The sequence below is a fragment of the Pogona vitticeps genome, chromosome 2, assembly GCF_051106095.1.
Source record: "Pogona vitticeps strain Pit_001003342236 chromosome 2, PviZW2.1, whole genome shotgun sequence".
NCBI classification, from domain to species: domain Eukaryota; kingdom Metazoa; phylum Chordata; class Lepidosauria; order Squamata; family Agamidae; genus Pogona; species Pogona vitticeps.
Genome location: NC_135784.1, coordinates 41,547,577 through 41,564,621, shown reverse-complemented (window position 1 = coordinate 41,564,621; position 17,045 = coordinate 41,547,577). Strand labels below are relative to the sequence as shown.

General features: G+C 44.2%; 1 protein-coding gene across 50 annotated transcripts in view; it reads left to right on the top strand.

Annotated features, from left to right (window-relative positions):
- MAGI1 (membrane associated guanylate kinase, WW and PDZ domain containing 1) overlaps positions 1–17,045 on the top strand; it is a 601,653-nt gene that overhangs the window by 482,628 nt on the left and 101,980 nt on the right. For all 50 annotated transcript variants that reach the window (XM_078388879.1, XM_078388878.1, XM_072989400.2 and 47 more), the window contains one exon: positions 864–1,484. In XM_078388879.1, coding sequence (XP_078245005.1) covers positions 864–1,484 — 621 coding nt within the window. The remainder of the gene's footprint in view (positions 1–863; positions 1,485–17,045) is intronic.

The window sequence follows — 17,045 nt, the reverse complement described above, 5'->3', positions numbered from 1 at the left end:
CTACAGCTCCCAGAAGCCTTCACCACCATCTCTGCTGGACAGGATTTCTGAAGTCCAAGAACATCTGGAGGCCCAGGGTTGGTGATCCCTGCCTTAGTGGATATACACTCAGGTCAGTAAAGCAGATTTAGAACCTGACTGATTTATTCTGGGGGGTTATTGATCTTTCTTGAGTACAGGGACTGTTGGCATTGCTCAGTGGCACAAATGGGTGCATTAAGTTCCTGAACAGAGAATACTGATAGACACAAGAATTATGGGCTCAAATCCTGTTATGTAATTATGCCAACTGAAGAGAAATGTCGTTCCACAAGGAGGCGAAGACCTTTCTCCTCAGGCAAGCTTTCCCTTAGTGACTGGCTATCTGGGTAGACTTTTAAATGGATTGTTATACTATATTGCTTTGAATGTGTTTTGGTGTTGCTTATGTTTTTAGTATAGTATTTGTTTGACCATTTTTAGTATTTGTATACTCACTGTTGTTCACTTTAGTATTGTCTTTTAATGATATAACCTACCTTGGTTCTTTTTAAGAAAAGAGGGTAATCAATCAATCAATCAATCACAGAAGTATATCAATGAGCACCTGCTTCAATTCTTCATTGCATACCAGTTGTGTGGCTTGGCGTGAACAGTAATCCCTGCAGAAACTTGCTTATTACTGGCAGTTTGCCACTGCGAGTTCTGGCGCAGCCATGCAACAGGATTGTGGCCTTTGTTTTACTGAAGATCAAAATTAAAACCTTTTGTTGAAGACGAAACCATCAGTAAAGCCTTATAAGTGTAGATATCTGACAGCCTTTTAAAGAAGAATATAAACTGAACTTGTAAGCTCACAGAGTTCTTAACCATTTGTTCCACAGGTGACGTTATTGTCAGTGTGAATGACACCTGTGTTCTGGGCCATACACATGCTCAAGTTGTAAAAATCTTCCAATCAATTCCCATTGGTGCCAGCGTGGACCTAGAACTGTGCCGAGGCTACCCTCTGCCTTTTGACCCAGATGATCCCAACACCAGCCTGGTAACATCTGTGGCCATTTTGGATAAAGAACCAATCATTGTGAACGGGCAGGAGAACTACGATTCCCCAGCAAGCCACGGTAGCAAAACGGGGAAAGTCAATGGGATGAAAGAGCCAAGGCCTAGCAGTCCTGCCGAGGTTTCTTCCAACGGATCCCACAGCTATCCTAACGACACCGTCTCTTTGGCTTCTTCTATAGCAACGCAACCTGAACTCATAACTGTACATATAATTAAAGGGCCAATGGGTTTTGGCTTTACTATAGCAGACAGTCCTGGGGGTGGGGGACAGAGAGTGAAGCAAATTGTTGACAGTCCAAGGTGCCGAGGGCTAAAAGAAGGAGATCTTATAGTTGAAGTCAATAAGAAGAATGTGCAGAATCTAACTCACAACCAAGTTGTGGATATGCTGATCGAATGTCCTAAAGGGAGTGAAGTGACGCTGCTCGTGCAACGAGGAGGTAAGTTTGGTGTATTTTGCTTTTTATTTAATGAAAAATAGCACAACTAGCTTAAATGTGCATGTTTTAATTTAAATAATATATATACAGCTACCCCATTAGATGCAAAAATGATAACCATTAGCTTTTAGTTTAAACCATCTTTTAAAACAGCACTGTAAAAATATAGCAGAAACCTGTCCTCGAAGTTTTAAATTTATTTCCAGTTAAGCCTGGTGTTTGATTTTTAAGCACTTGTACCAGTGCATTAGAAAGGAAAGCGACACACAGTATTAATCTTCTCTAAAATAAGATCTCAAAAACTATAGGGAAATTGCTGCTTTTATGAGAGCTGGACATTTGATCTTCCTTGTTATGAAACCCAAATAATGATGAGATGGTCTAATCAGGAATCTACCCATTTTAATGAGAAACTGAAATGGTCAGTCAGCTGAATTTTTATTAATGAGTTTCATTTCTATCCTATCACTTAGCACCATTTTAGTTGATCATCTTGTTGTAAAAATCATAGGAAAAGAATTGATATGACTTTGCCCTAATTACTGTGCTCATTTTTCTGTTTCTAGAAGTAAGATGTTTTGATATATTGTGCCTAAGTACCTTTCCAATGCAATAGAGTGTATGTTCCAGCACTTTTCCTAGATGAAAGAAGGACTGCCTCCCTTCTTTGCCCTTTATTTCCCCTTTCTTCTCCCAGTCCTTCCTGGGCTTTATCTTGCTTTTAAAAATACATATCCCAAAGAAACATTGTGTGGTCTCAGAATCGCTGAGAACATTCTCTCTGGCCAGTTCTAGAGCAGATGCCCATAGTGACCTCAGGGACTGAAATGTGGGTCTTTTCAGTTAATGTTTCCCCCCCTCTTCCTCTCTCTGTCATTATATCTGCAGAGTTAAGAAAAGTTACTGTTTCAAACTGCCTTGCGCAAAATATTGGGGGAGGGGGTTTCTTGGAGTTGAAATCTGAAAAAATAACTTTTCCTAAGCTCTTCATTTCTCTACTACATTCTGATCTCCTTAGTGGAGTTCCCAGCACCATTAGTGTTTAGGGTAGAGATAAGGAAGCACTGTCCTCTTAATACTTATATATATATGAGTTGCAGTGTTGCCTGCTGTACATGCAGATTTTACCAACACCTTTATATTATTTTATAATAATATTATTATATTTTATAATAATAACTTTTGCGCACACAGAATGAAAATTGCTCTGTATACCCTTGCCCAATTCAGTGGTATGTCAGATGCGTTTTGTTTGCCTGCCATGGCTCTGCCACATGTAAACCCACATTGTGCTTGCTCAATGGATAACTTCTGTAGCCATAGTTGAACAGGTCAGAAATATCAGAACCAGTCTGAAGAATAAAAGCTTTGCCCCTGTGCTTCAGGAAAGCTTGACAGCTCACAATGGCTGACTGAAAAAGCAGAAATAATAAACAGTCCTATTTTCAGTTTTCTCAAATGTGTGATGACACAGCAATTTCATTATATACTGCTGCAGTGATACTTCTGTAAATTAATGCAGGAATATTATGGAGCAGACTTCTCCTTACAGTGATCCAGCTCAAAAATGCAGAAGGCATATTGTGGCAAATTTTACAAATGGTTAAATGTTCCTGTGTCTGTTCCTGTGTCTTTGTATGAAGGCAGGCAAAATAGAGACTAGAGTCCACTGTAGTGTTATGATAAGGCTGTGTTAACTAGAAGGATGACTCATTAGCTGCATAATCTCAGTTTTAGAAACAGTGCATTTGTGTGCGTGTGTGTGTGTGTGTGTGTGTGTGTGTGTGTGTGCATGCGTGCACATCTGTGTGTGTCTGCAACACATCCAAAATTTAAATGACAGCATCAAATCTTTTGAAAGCCAGTATGGAGCAGTGGATAGAGTGATGCACTAGGAGGAGATCTTGGTTTGAATACTCACTTCACTGCAGAGAGTGAGGGAGGGGGGGAATGGCAATGATAAAATTGTTCCTTAAGTATCTCACATGCTGTGAAAACCCTATTAGAGTTGCTGTAATATTAATTGCATAAGTTGTCTGCATATAACTAAAAAAAAAAAAGAATTGCTTAGGCCACTTTATTATCTAGCATGTACAAAATGCAATCAGCAGTTTATTGTGGTCACATGAACCCTACAAGTACATAAAGACAGTGAATGCAAAAAGAAAGAACAAGAAACAGAATGATGAAGCACCAGCAAGCAATGCAGCCCTTGTATGTATTGCAGCCAGGAAGAAATTAGCCACGTGAACCATTATATGAGAGTTCTGGTCTGACAGGCAATATGTGACCAGCCACTTATCTGAGCAACCTTGAAATTTAGGCAGCAAGGGGTGAATCAGATTGTTCCTAATTGGTTCCTAAAATGTGTAATAGGAAAAAAAAACTATGTGACAAACACCTGGGGAGCCTGACCTTACATGGGCAGTATCTTTCTTGGTGAGTGTCACATACAGCACTGATGGTACCTGTCTGTCATGGGTTTGGAGGGAAAGTTCCATCCTATGGGGAGTGGAAGGCGGGACATCAGGGGGGAGGAGCTGTACTGTATATATATTTGGAGCTGGTGTGGAGAAGAGGAGTTGGAGTCTGTGTGTCAGACTGAGTACAACTGTGTGTCAGTTAGTACATACCTGATAGGTTCAGGTTTCTATTTAGGTAGCCAGAACTGATAGGTTCAGGGTCTGCGCGTTACCTTAAAGGGTTCTGTGGGAACCAAGCTGTTGTATGTGTGTGATTGGGGTTATGCCACGTTACATTATCCTATTTACCTGATTCTTTTATTTACCCTGTTTGTTATTTCAATAAACCTTGTTCTTTTATTTAGTAAAATCCATTCCTGGTCTGTGTGACTCTTTACAGGGAATGGTTGGTGGCAGCATAATTACAGGGTGGTATACTCCAGTAGGTCTGGGGTTGTCACATTGATTGGTGTCCAGCGTGTGGGATACGACTGGTCCAGTTGTCCAGTGGTCCAGCAAAGCCTTGGCAAGTGTGCCCAGAGCAAGGGGGGTCTAGTCAGGGAAAATCTGAGGGCGCGTAGGTAATCTTCTAGGCTTACCTCACGGGGAGGTAGGCTAGTGGAAGAACGTGCAAACTTAGATTGGGGGGACTAGATTAGGGAGCTCTGAGGCAACCCGTTTTGGCGGGAAAGGGCTGAGGCAAAGCTGCGTGAAGTGACAGTGATCTAGCCTGTCTGCTGAGAGGCCTAGCAGAGGGGGTGAATTCTGCCTGGCAACAGTTGCAAGTTGGTGCTGAAGGAACAGCAGCAGTCTATAGAAGGCTGTTTCTGAGGCAAAAGGAAAAAAGTCGTCGTTTTATTTTGAGGCTTGACTTTTGAAGGCAGCCTGTTCTGGGGGGGGATTATGCCCTTGACTCGAAGCCAGATGGCAGAAATGGGGGAAGTGAGAGAGCCACAGGGAGACCAAGGTTCTGAGGAGGAATTTGGCTCAGTGCAGGAAGAGAGCACGGGAGAACTGACCTCAGAACTCAGGAAAATGCTCCTAGCCCAACAGCATGAACTGAGGGTGAGGGAAATGGAAAAAGAAGAAAGATTAGAGAGAGAAAGAATGGAGGAAAGGGAAAGAGAGAAACAAAGACAATTTGAAATGGAATTAGAGAGAGAGAGAATGGAAAAAGAAGAAAGATTGGAGAGAGAGAGAATGGCGTTTGAGTTAAGAAAATTGGAACTGATGAATCAGAACAATAATAACAATAGAGATTCTGAGGTGGGCCAATTGTCCAAAACTGACCTGAAGAAATTCCCTGTGTACCACAAGGGAGATTGCCCTGAGGTGTTCTTTTCCCTCGTGGAAAGAGCGTTTGTGGACTTCTCAGTAAGGGAAACTGAGAAGATGACCATTATGCGATCTTTAATCAGTGGCAGCCTGGCAGAAGTCTATGCAGAGATGCCAGTAGAACTGCTGAAGGACTTCGCTGAGTTTAAAAAACTGGTGTTTGCCCGACATGGGATAAATGCGGAACAGCTGAGGCAAAGATTCAGGTCACTCACAAAAAAACCAGAGCAGACTTTTACCCAAGTGGGGGCCCAACTGGTGAGGTTGCTAGAGAAATGGCTGTCTCAGGAGGGGACAGAGACCTTCCAGCAGCTCAAAGACCTGATAGCGCTGGAACAATTTTATTCAGTCCTGCATGGGGAACTAAAGTTCCATGTGAGGGAGAGGAAACCTAAATCGGTGGCAGAAGCGGCAGAGATCGCAGATTTTATTTCCCAAATAAGGAAGCCCTTAGGTGCTGAGGGGAAAACTGTGGGTAAGCCCAAAGAAACCTACAGCAGGTACTCTCAGGGACCAGGGAAAAACCAGCAAGGGGGAGGGGCCCATGTTGAAGGGAAGCCCTCAGACATGAAACCACCAAGACCTCAGGTTTTGGAGGGAAAACCAAAACCAGATGAGAAAGACTCCAAGTACAGCAGAAAATGTTATTTCTGTCAAGGAAAGGGCCATCTAATCTCAGAGTGTGAGAAATTAAAGCAGCTAAAGGGAAATTTGCCTCATGATTTGAGTGGAACCAAGCCAAAAGCTGTGTTCTGTGTCCAGACAGAGCAAAGCTCCTTGCCACTGAGGGAGCCTGTTGCCATGGCGACTCACTCTGGACCAGTTACATCTGCTGATCAGGCTGGGGAAAATGGTCCTCTTGTGGAGGTCAAGCGCTGCTTACTAGTGAGGACAGATTCACAATTGTTTGAGACCGCAGGGGTGGACGTAGGAATACTTGACCATCAGTATAGGGGGCTAAGGGATACTTGTTCCCAGGTGACCCTGTGCCATCCAGACATTATTCCTAGGAAGTATATAATCCCAAATGAGAGCCTGAAGGTGGCAGGGATTGAGGGGCAGGTGATCTCACTGCCAGTAGCTGAGGTACCTGTGTGCTTTCAAGGCTGGAGGGGAGTTTGGCGGCTAGCGATTTCATCGACTCTGCCAGCAGCCGTGCTCGTGGGAAATGACCTGGCTGAACATGTGAAACGGGTGCTAGTGATTACACGCTCACAAGCCACCACGGGGACAGTTCAGGGGGGTACTGAAGAGCCCGAGGTTGAAGCAGATGAGGGTAGTCCCGAAGCCGTGGCAGAAACCTTAGCCACGGACAGCAAATTTGGCCAAGAGCAAAAGGCAGACGCCACTCTCCGAAAGTGTTTTGAAAAGGTGACAGACACCCAGCTAACACCTGAAACCCCAGCGAGATTTCGCGAGAAAAAGGGAATTTTATATAGAGAGACCCTGGTGAATATCTCAAAAGGGGGAGATGGGATCAGAAGTCAGCTAGTGGTACCTGAAAAGTATCGCCCCATGATCTTACAAAGGGGGCACTCTGACATGTTTGCTGCGCACTTAGGGGTGAACAAAACACAGCAGAGAATCACGCAAAATTTTTACTGGCCTGAAATAGGGAAGCAGATCAAGGAGTTCTGTAAACAATGTGATGTGTGTCAGAGGCAGGGGAATAACCGTGACAGGACCAAAGCGAAGTTGTGCCCTTTGCCTGTGATTGACACCCCGTTCAAATGTATAGGAGTGGATATTGTGGGACCTTTGCCCAAGGCCACAAAGAGGGGGAACCGGTTCATTCTCACCATTGTGGACCATGCCACAAGGTACCCCGAAGCCATTCCCTTGACTAACATCGAAACTAACACAGTGGCAGATGCCTTGGTGGGGTATATGTCCAGGATGGGATTTGCCTCAGAAATAATCACAGATTTGGGCACATCGTTTACATCAAAGCTCATGAAACGGTTATGGCAAATCTGTGGAATTAAACACAAGGAAACCACTGCCTATCACCCCGAAAGTAATGGGTTAACAGAGAAGTTCAATGGGACTCTGATGCGCATGATTAGGGCTTACTTGGCAGAGAATCCAAACAATTGGGACCAGAAGCTGCAATCCCTTTTGTTTGCTTATCGATCAGTGCCCCAAGCCAGTACCGGGTTCAGTCCGTTTGAACTTTTGTTTGGGAGAAAAGTGAAAGGTCCACTTGATTTAATCAAACAAAATTGGGAGCAGATCACCCAGGATGACCCACAAGATGTTGTGACGTACATAGACACTTTAATGAATGACCTGAAGAGAAACCTAGAGCTAGCAGCAGAAAACCTGCAAGCTCAGAAGGTCAGACAGAAAACCTGGTATGACCAGAAAGCCAGGGAGAGGCACTTTAACCCAGGGGAGGAAGTGCTTTGGCTTAGGCCCTGCAAAGAGAACAAACTGCAGCTCAAATGGGCAGGACCATACAGGGTCATTTCCAAGATGTCAGATCTGAACTACCTTATAGAACAGGAGGAACACCAAACACGAAGGGTGGTACATGTGAATGCCCTGAAACCCTACTACAGAGGGGAACAGAGGGTTTTATTTGCCATAAAAGCAGCTGAGAGTGAGGAAGCTGAATTACCCTTCTGGGAGGGTAGAGGGGAAGTGAAATACAACCCAGATGAGGTGAAGATCAGTCCTGCACTCACCCAAGACCAGCAGCAAGAACTAAAAGTGCTGCTCACTAAATATCACAAGGTTTTTTCGAATAAGCCGGGGATAGTGAAGGGAGTGATGCATCGGATCCACACAGGGGATGCACCCCCGCAAGCAGTATCCCCATACCGAGTGACGGGACCCTATAGGGACAAGGTGCGGAAGGAGCTGGACGAGATGCTTAGGGAGAACATAATCGTCCCCTCTTCTAGTCCTTGGTCCTCTCCGATAGTCCTGGTGGACAAGCCTGATGGGAGCATTAGATTTTGTGTAGATTACCGGAAATTAAACCGCGTAACCACTCCTGATGCCTACCCAATGCCCAGGCTAGACAACCTGATTGAAACCATAGGGGGTTGTCGGTTCATTTCATCGTTGGACCTAGTAAAGGGTTACTGGCAATTAAGGATTGATCCCAGGGATCAGGAAAAGACCGCATTTTGCAGCCCTTTCGGTCTATATGAGTTTAGAGTCCTTAGTTTTGGTCTCAGAAATGCACCAGCCACATTCCAAAGGCTGATGGACCAGACCTTAGCAGGGCTCAGTGACTTTACTGTGGCCTACATTGACGATATAGGGATCTTCAGCAATACCTGGGAAGATCACCTGAAACACCTGGAGATAGTGCTGCAGAGGTTAAGTGCAGCAGGGCTAACGGTAAAGGCAAGCAAGTGTCAGCTGGGTAGCCCAGAAATAAAATACTTGGGTCACATAGTAGGGGGAGGAGTGATCAAACCCCTAGAGGCCAAGATAGAAGCCGTTCGTGATTGGCCCAGACCCAACACCAAGAAAAAAGTCAAATCATTTCTTGGGTTGGTGGGCTACTACAGAAAGTTCATCCCGAGGTTTAGCGAGATGGCGACTCTGACCGATCTGACGCGGAAGAAGACTGATGACCGCATCCCGTGGACCAGCGACTGTGAGGAGGCATTCCAGAGGTTGAAGGAGGCGCTCGTCCATTATCCAGTGCTGCGTGCTCCCGACTTCGACCGGGAGTTCATCATCTACACCGATGCGTCTAACAGCGGGGTAGGAGCAGTTCTTTGCCAGGAGGATGAAAATGGTGACCAGCATCCAGTGTCCTACCTGAGTAGGAAACTCCAGAAAGGTGAGAGACATTTGGCAACCGTGGAAAAGGAGTGCCTGGCCATAGTATACGCGATTCAGAAGGCCAAACCTTACATCTGGGGAAGACATTTTGTTCTGTGCACTGACCACTCACCACTGCAGTGGTTAAAGACAATGAAAACCCATAATAGTAAACTTATGAGGTGGGCTTTAAACCTGCAAGATTATGACTTTGAAGTGAAGGTGGTCAGAGGGTCAATGAACTGTGTTGCTGACGCCTTGTCAAGAAGACCCGACGAGTGAAGACGGCGAAGAAACCATGGACTATGTATATTTTGGTGACCAAAAGTTAAATGTACCTGTTTATTGAACAGGCTTGGTTTGTATTAATAAAGGTAATTTAATGTATTGCAAATATTAATGTTTAAATGCATAATTGATATGTTTGACCTAGAGTGAGTAAGTATGGGTTATGTGATTGTATGATATTGTATAACTGTTGATGTGTTTTGATCCTGGTTGTTTTTTTGGAGAAAAGCACTTTAGCTTTTCCCCTGCAAAACAACTTATAAAGAGGGGAGGTGTCACATACAGCACTGATGGTACCTGTCTGTCATGGGTTTGGAGGGAAAGTTCCATCCTATGGGGAGTGGAAGGCGGGACATCAGGGGGGACGAGCTGTACTGTATATATATTTGGAGCTGGTGTGGAGAAGAGGAGTTGGAGTCTGTGTGTCAGACTGAGTACAACTGTGTGTCAGTTAGTACATACCTGATAGGTTCAGGTTTCTATTTAGGTAGCCAGAACTGATAGGTTCAGGGTCTGTGCGTTACCTTAAAGGGTTCTGTGGGAACCAAGCTGTTGTATGTGTGTGATTGGGGTTATGCCACGTTACATTATCCTATTTACCTGATTCTTTTATTTACCCTGTTTGTTATTTCAATAAACCTTGTTCTTTTATTTAGTAAAATCCATTCCTGGTCTGTGTGACTCCTTACAGGGAATGGTTGGTGGCAGCATAATTACAGGGTGGTATACTCCAGTAGGTCTGGGGTTGTCACAGTGAGCTATTCGCTGAAATCTACCCCGGTGTTAGGCTGAGGGTAAAGCATTGACTCAAGCAAACATAAATGCTCTACAGGCCCAGGGTGATCATAGCATAATTAAATAGCTAGCAGGAGTCCCATATGATGGAAGGTCACCACTTGCCAAAGGAGAGCAGGTTCAGTTTGTTAAAGAGAAGAATTCTTTTTTTCTCAATATCATAAAGTTTCTTGGCAAGTTCTCTATAGGCGTCTTGCTGTCTGAGCATAACAAGAGAATCAAGGGGCATATCCAAGGACCTAATTATAGGTTAGATCAGAGATAGCTGCTTGCCGGGTGTAGGAATAAGTTAGCATAGGGTACACATAACCATAGTGCTCAGCTAAGAGGAGTATCTGCAATCAGAATTTTAAGGTCTGGATCCATGCTCTGGTTTCTGATCGGCCAATATGAGCTTCTAAGTATACAGCTGTGCATCCTACACAATTAGGAGCACCTAGGATACGACGCAGAAAGGTGATTTGTAGATTCTCTGCCTCAGAGTTATACACTCTGGTCCAAACAGGAATGCTTTAGAGTAGTTGGGCACTCATTTTTTGCTTTAAAACCCTAAGTAGCAGAGGGTCCATATTAATATTAAGATCATATTTGTGATGGATAGTCCATGTAGCAGTATACCCAAAATTTAATTCCACATATTTATTCTCTTTAACCTGTTCTAAGGTATGGATCTGTAATGTCCAGTATAATATCTTTCAAGCCTTATAGAACCCCAGAATCTTAGATTTTGCAATGTTAATGGTTAAAAAGTTAGCATCACAGTAAGCTGCAAAGGCCACCAGGAACTGCTTAATGCTGGGTTGAAGATAAATCCACAGCATCATCAATCAGTAGGTAGGAAGGAAGGAAGGAAAGAAGGAAGGAAGGAAGAATAGAGCTGTGGTATCTGCATTCAGGAAAAAAAATTGACAGATGCAGCTGGTCCTATAGGTGTGAGAATTGTTTTAGTGCTAAATGTACCTGTTCTGCATTGCTCCTTCATTTGTGGAAACTATGTTGAATTTATTTAAGTATGATCAGACACCAAACAAGTATACTCTTTTTTAATGTCTTGTGAATTTCGTTGTATGGTATACTGTGTATATACTTACAATGACAATAAATTATATTATTATTATTACTTGTGCTTTTTCCTGTTTGCTTAGGAAAGGCATAGGTCCCTGATTTATGCAGCATACAAATATTATTTTTCTCTTTCCAAGAACCAAATTGGTTTCCTAGTATGATCAAACTCTTTCTTTGTATCTTAGTAGTTTTCTCTGTCTTCTCTTGAAGGAGACCATGGTCCTTTCACCCCTTCTCCCTTTGGTGTCCACAGGAGAGAGTACTAGAGAGAAGCTTTGCTATCAGGCATTTGTTTTATTAATATGGCATTTAGGTTCTGCCAGGATTCTGTGGTCTCCTTTTGCCATGACACAGAAGCCTGGTGACCAGAATTATCAAAAGATTCATCAGTAATAATTACTATTAATAAGGCAGAAGAACATCAGGACAAGATGAGTAATATATGTGAAAAGCTAAGCCGGCTCCAAATTGCTAGTGTATTCTTGACGATTATGCCTAATTTTTAAAATGCAAGGCATACAGCCAGAGGGGGGGGGCATTCTATAAAATATTTACTATATAGTACCTTCAGCTGAAGCACTGATGTCTGATAATTAGATTGCATGTGCCAACAGAACTTCTCTGCTGCTGGTGGTTTAATTAACAGGGAGCTGATGGAAGAGAGGGTGCCTTAGATTAGAAGGAAAAATCACCGTGAAGAAGCTCCTCTTGTGGGAATAAAGTTTGGTAGCCTACAATATGGTCATATGAGCTGTCTCCAAATTTACAGTACTCATAAAAACAAAAGCTTGATCTGTAAGTTACAAACAGGCACAGTAAGCCTCTGGGAAGCGGAACCACGTGGGTGCTGCTTTTGTGCAAATCTTTCCTATGTTGGCCTGATGTCAGCCATTCTGCCACAATCCCACAAAAATGAAGGGTTGTAACATGTGGCTAGTATTTATTCAGCCAAAGAGACAGCTGCTTCCAACAAACAGTGACCCTGTGATATAATCTGGAAGCATTGGATACATTACTATTGTAATACACAAATCAAGCAATTGAGTAAATAAGCCAAATTTGGAAGAAGAGAATAATTATAAATTTTGTCAAAGAAGTAATCTACCCTTGTGCTTACATGCACAAGCACAAGAGTAGATTATTGTGTCTCTGTGTTTTGATACCTTGATGTTATGTATGGGATAGAGTGACAGAGTAGAATTTAGCAGACAGTGGGTCAAATCTCTTCTTGGCCGTGGAAACTCGCTAAAGGCTGGAACTGATAGGACCACTCTTAAAATACAGTAGGACACCCTTATCCATGGGATTAGTATCCACTGATTCATTTATCCACAGCCTGAAAATATTAAAAATATTAAAGGAAAAAACTATGTATTGCTGGAACACATGTATTGCCACTAGAGAAAGCCAGAGACCATGCTATAAATACTTGTTAGTAAAGAATACATACTTGTTAGTGAAGAATACAGTGGTGCCTCGCTTAACGAGCACCCCATTTAACAATGAATCCGCATAGCGATGGAGTATTTGCAATCGCAAAAGTGATTGCATTGCGATGTTTTAAATGGGGGAAAATCGCTTTGCAATGATTGTGAGGAAGCGCTTCCCCACAATCATCCCAAAGGCCTGCCGAAAGAGAGCCCCGAAGCACAGCTGATGGGCGGGGGGTTTGCAAAGATCACGGGGAAGCCAGCTTCGCAAACCCCCCGCCGACTTCGGCACTCTCTCTCTCTCTTTCTCTTCCCCCTCGCAACTCCAGCCTGGGCAGGGAGACTGAGGCACCACGCTGCCACCCTGGCCATGGCAGCGCGGTGCCTCGGTCTCCCTGCCCAGGCTGGACCTGCAAGGGGTGGAGAGAGAGAGAGCGCCAAACAGCTGATCGGCGGTTCCAAAATGGCCGTCCGCTGTGTTGCCTCGCTTTAGAGGCACCGAAAATGGCGGCCAGATGGCGGCCGGATCGCTATAGCGACCGCAAAACTATGGTTCCAATGGGGCTTTTTCGCTGTACGATGATCAGGTCCCTACATAGGGAACCAATTGTTCCCTAGACAAGGATTTAAAACAGCTGATCGGCGCTTGGCAAAATGGCCCCCACTTCGCTTAAAGGACCCATGGGGGGGGAAGCCACTTGATCCTTTGGTATTGTTAAATTCGTCACTCCTTCAGGCAAAGCTGGGGATTTTTCTCCTTTTCCCGTCCCCCCTGCACCACCTTAAATCCGTAGATCCCAGGCAGGAACAGACTATTTCCCAAGGATGAAGGGATATAGAGGCCACCCGGCAAGGTTTAATCCTCTCTCGCAGTCCTTAAAAGAAGATTTACAGGCACCGGAGGGGGGGGGCAACCCAGAGAGAGAGAGAAGTCCTGTCTGCCCTTCCGTCCTCCATCCCGTGGCGTCAAAAAGCCCAACTCTTTCGCTCACCAGTTTACCTCACGGCTGTAACGGGGAAGATGAACTTCTTGGGGGGGGGACTTCTTGTTCAATCAGGAGCCATGCTAACGTGCCTCCAGCAAGGCAAGAGGCGCGAGTGAGAAGTGAGGAGAGGTGGAGGAAGGGGAGATCTCGCCCTTTCCCTCTCTCTCTTCCCCCCCTCCACCTCCACTTCCATCTTGTGGGCAGAGCTGCAGGGGAGGAGGAAGAGGCAACACATTCTGCTGTGAGTGAGCAGCGGGGTTTGCTTTGGGGTCGGATGAAGGAACTCACTTTGAAAAGTGGACGGCACGTGTGCTAGTGAGCAAGCGCAAGAGGAGGGAAGGGGAGTGAGCACGGGAGAGCAAGGAAGCTACAAGAGAGCGAGCCATGGCCGGGAGCTACATGACTGACTGACTGACTGACTGACACCGTACCCCGCCGGCGGGCCCCGCTTGCTTGCTTGCTTCCTCGCTCGCTCGGCTCCCCTCCTTCGTCAAGGCCGACTTTCCGGGAATGTGAGAGAAGGCAGCCACGCCAGGAGGCGGAGGAGGCAGCAGCAACAGCGGCGGCGTCTCTCACCCGGCAGCACCCGTGTCTTTCGGGCGGGAGGCTGTTGGTGGCAGGAGGGTGGGAGAGGGGCCGGTGGAGCCTTGCATGGAACTGAGGGGAGGTTGCCGCCACTTCTGCTCCGCTTCACACCGTGGCCGCCTGTGCTGGAGGGGGGAAGCCAACGAGGCCTACCCGAGAGGGATCCCCATGAGAGACACGCCGCGGCCCAGCTCGCCTTTGCCTCCTCCAGGGATCGGCTCCCTCCTTGATTTCTCTCCTTGTCTTTGGATTCTCGACCAGGAGGCTTCAAGTAGGGATATGTCCTCAGCACCAACTCGCCCATTGGAATGCATTGACTGGTTTTCAATGCATTCCAATGGGTTTTTTTCCGCATGACAATGATTTCGCTGTACAGTGATTTTGCTGGAATGGATTATCGTCGTCATGCGGGGCACTACTGTTTCCTTAAGCTAGGTCAGAAACTGTATCTTTTCTGGAATGTATATGGTTATCTCTGTCCAAGAGATCAATTTACTTAATTTAGACTTCCTCAAGTTGGAGTGAAGGTAACGGCTTCCAAACAAACTAGGATTCAGAAGCTAATCTTAACAATGACTTCATGTCCTGGTTTGTTTGCAGGTTATTAGTCATAGTTTCCTCATGACCCTGTTAAAAGGAAGCAGTGGTTAACTGCTGCCTTCTCTCCCATGTTGTTCAAAAGGAGAAGCAACGTAGGATTATACAGGCTTTGTAAATGAAGTTCCTGCATTACATGCTTTATTGACCCAGAATTTAATAATCCCAGCTAGGCCAGCATGAAGCCTAACTCCTGTGAAAGTGATGTAATGCTCAGGACTGTTCAGTCATATGTGGAACAAGAAATGTTTACCAGATGTGGAGCAAAAAATAAAAGCCCAGTGTTTAAGGTGGATTCAGAAAAGGAAGAGGCAGTAGAGATCATATGTCAAATATATGGTGGCAACAGATAACAGCAGCTTTTGCCTTTGTGGATAATGATAAGCTATGGACTATTCTAACTGAAATGGATATGCCAAAACATTTGACTGTCTGAATATGGAGAAAAGGATACTGTTAGGAGAGAACACTGAGGAACAAAGTTGTTTCCAATTGGCAAAGATGTCCAGATAAGCCTCTACAGTGGTGCCTCGCTTAACAATTTTAATTGGTGCAAAAAAACCACGTTGCTATGGGAAAACATCGCTAAGCGAAACGCATTTTCCCATAGAGATACATTTAAAACTGGATAATCCATTTCAATGGGAACGGATTGCTGTCCTTAAGCAATAATCGCCATAGGAAAAATCGCTAAGTGAAACGCGGTTCCCCAATTGAAATGCATTGAAACCTATTCAGTGCATTTCAATGGGGGGGAAAAATTACAACAAATTCAAAAAGAGTCAGAACAAAGTCAAATTAGTTTAACAAAGGGTTTATTAAGTGCACTTATGATTTCAAGCATTCTAAACCTTTTAAAAACATTTTTAAACATTTAAAAGACAGCCAACACGAGGCTGTCAAAACCATCATTAAGCGAAACAGGGGGACCCAAACTGTCATCGCTATGCGAAGCAAGGTCCCAAACATCGCTATGTGAAAATCGCCCATAGGAAACATCGTTAAACGGAGCGCATGATCACTCCGGAAAACTAACCGTTAAGCGATTACATCGTTAAACAAAGCAATCGCTAAGCGAGGCACCACTGTATTTCCATCTCGTTTCTACTTAATCAATAAGCAGAATATGACAGAAAAAGCTAGATTAGGTTTGGGTGAAGGAGGAATGAAAATTGGTGGAATTAAAATGGAAAGATATACAGATGGCACCATATTACTGGGAGAAAGGAGGAGTAACTTGCAATGAAAGAAACAATGCAAAAGCAACATTTCAGATTAACATTAAGAAGGCAAAAAGAATGACTACAGAAAAACAATATAACCTCAATGATGACAATGAAGAAATCCAATTGTTAAAGGTGTTCTATCCCTTGGTTCAGTTAGTTCAAGTGAAGATTGTGGCCAAGAATTAAACATTTTTTTACAGTTTTGGTCTGTTTCTCACTGGTAAATAAAGAACCCCGCCCATACTGGTATGGTGTGTACACAAGCACTCCAAAGTATAACAGGGTATTTTTATTTACTGGTGAGGAATGGACTGAAACTTGGCATCTTTCCTTACATTATGCAACAGGATTTCAGTTGATAACTCTAACTGTCTGGATTTAGATGGTGCAGACTACAAAACTATGCCATGCCATGGTTTCAAGAGAAAACTTCCTATTCCTCAATATTAATACTAATTAATGTTATGCTTTCATTGTCTTTATTTACAGTTCATTTCCAGTAGCTTGCCATTGTTTCCTGTGTCAAGTTCATGGGGGAATATATGCCCCAACCAACAGCACATTTCCCAACTTCACAGGGTTTGGCTACTTACAGAAGCCTAGTTCTTGCATCCTCCTTCCACAGGGGCCTCTAGAGACTATGATTAGTCATTTTGTGAGTGGAGGTTCACTTCCAGCCTTTCCGTCCCATCACTTAAAACCTTTTGGGGGGGGATGAAAATGGCCCCACATGAACAACTACTAGAGACGGTTCAGAGCATGCACTAGTGTACACAACAAAACTTAAAACGGACTTTGAGAATGCACCTTGTGCAAAAACAACTTATATTTTCCATTCCCTTTACAAACACTCTGCTTATATATATTGCTTGTTTATATATTTCCAATAACTCATAGTCGTTTACAAGTGGTATGGACTTTGCTGGAATGCTAGGAAGGCTGTGGTGGAAAATTAAGCAAATAAGCAATTAGTATAATAGAGATGGAAAAATAATTTTAGCCCTCAGGG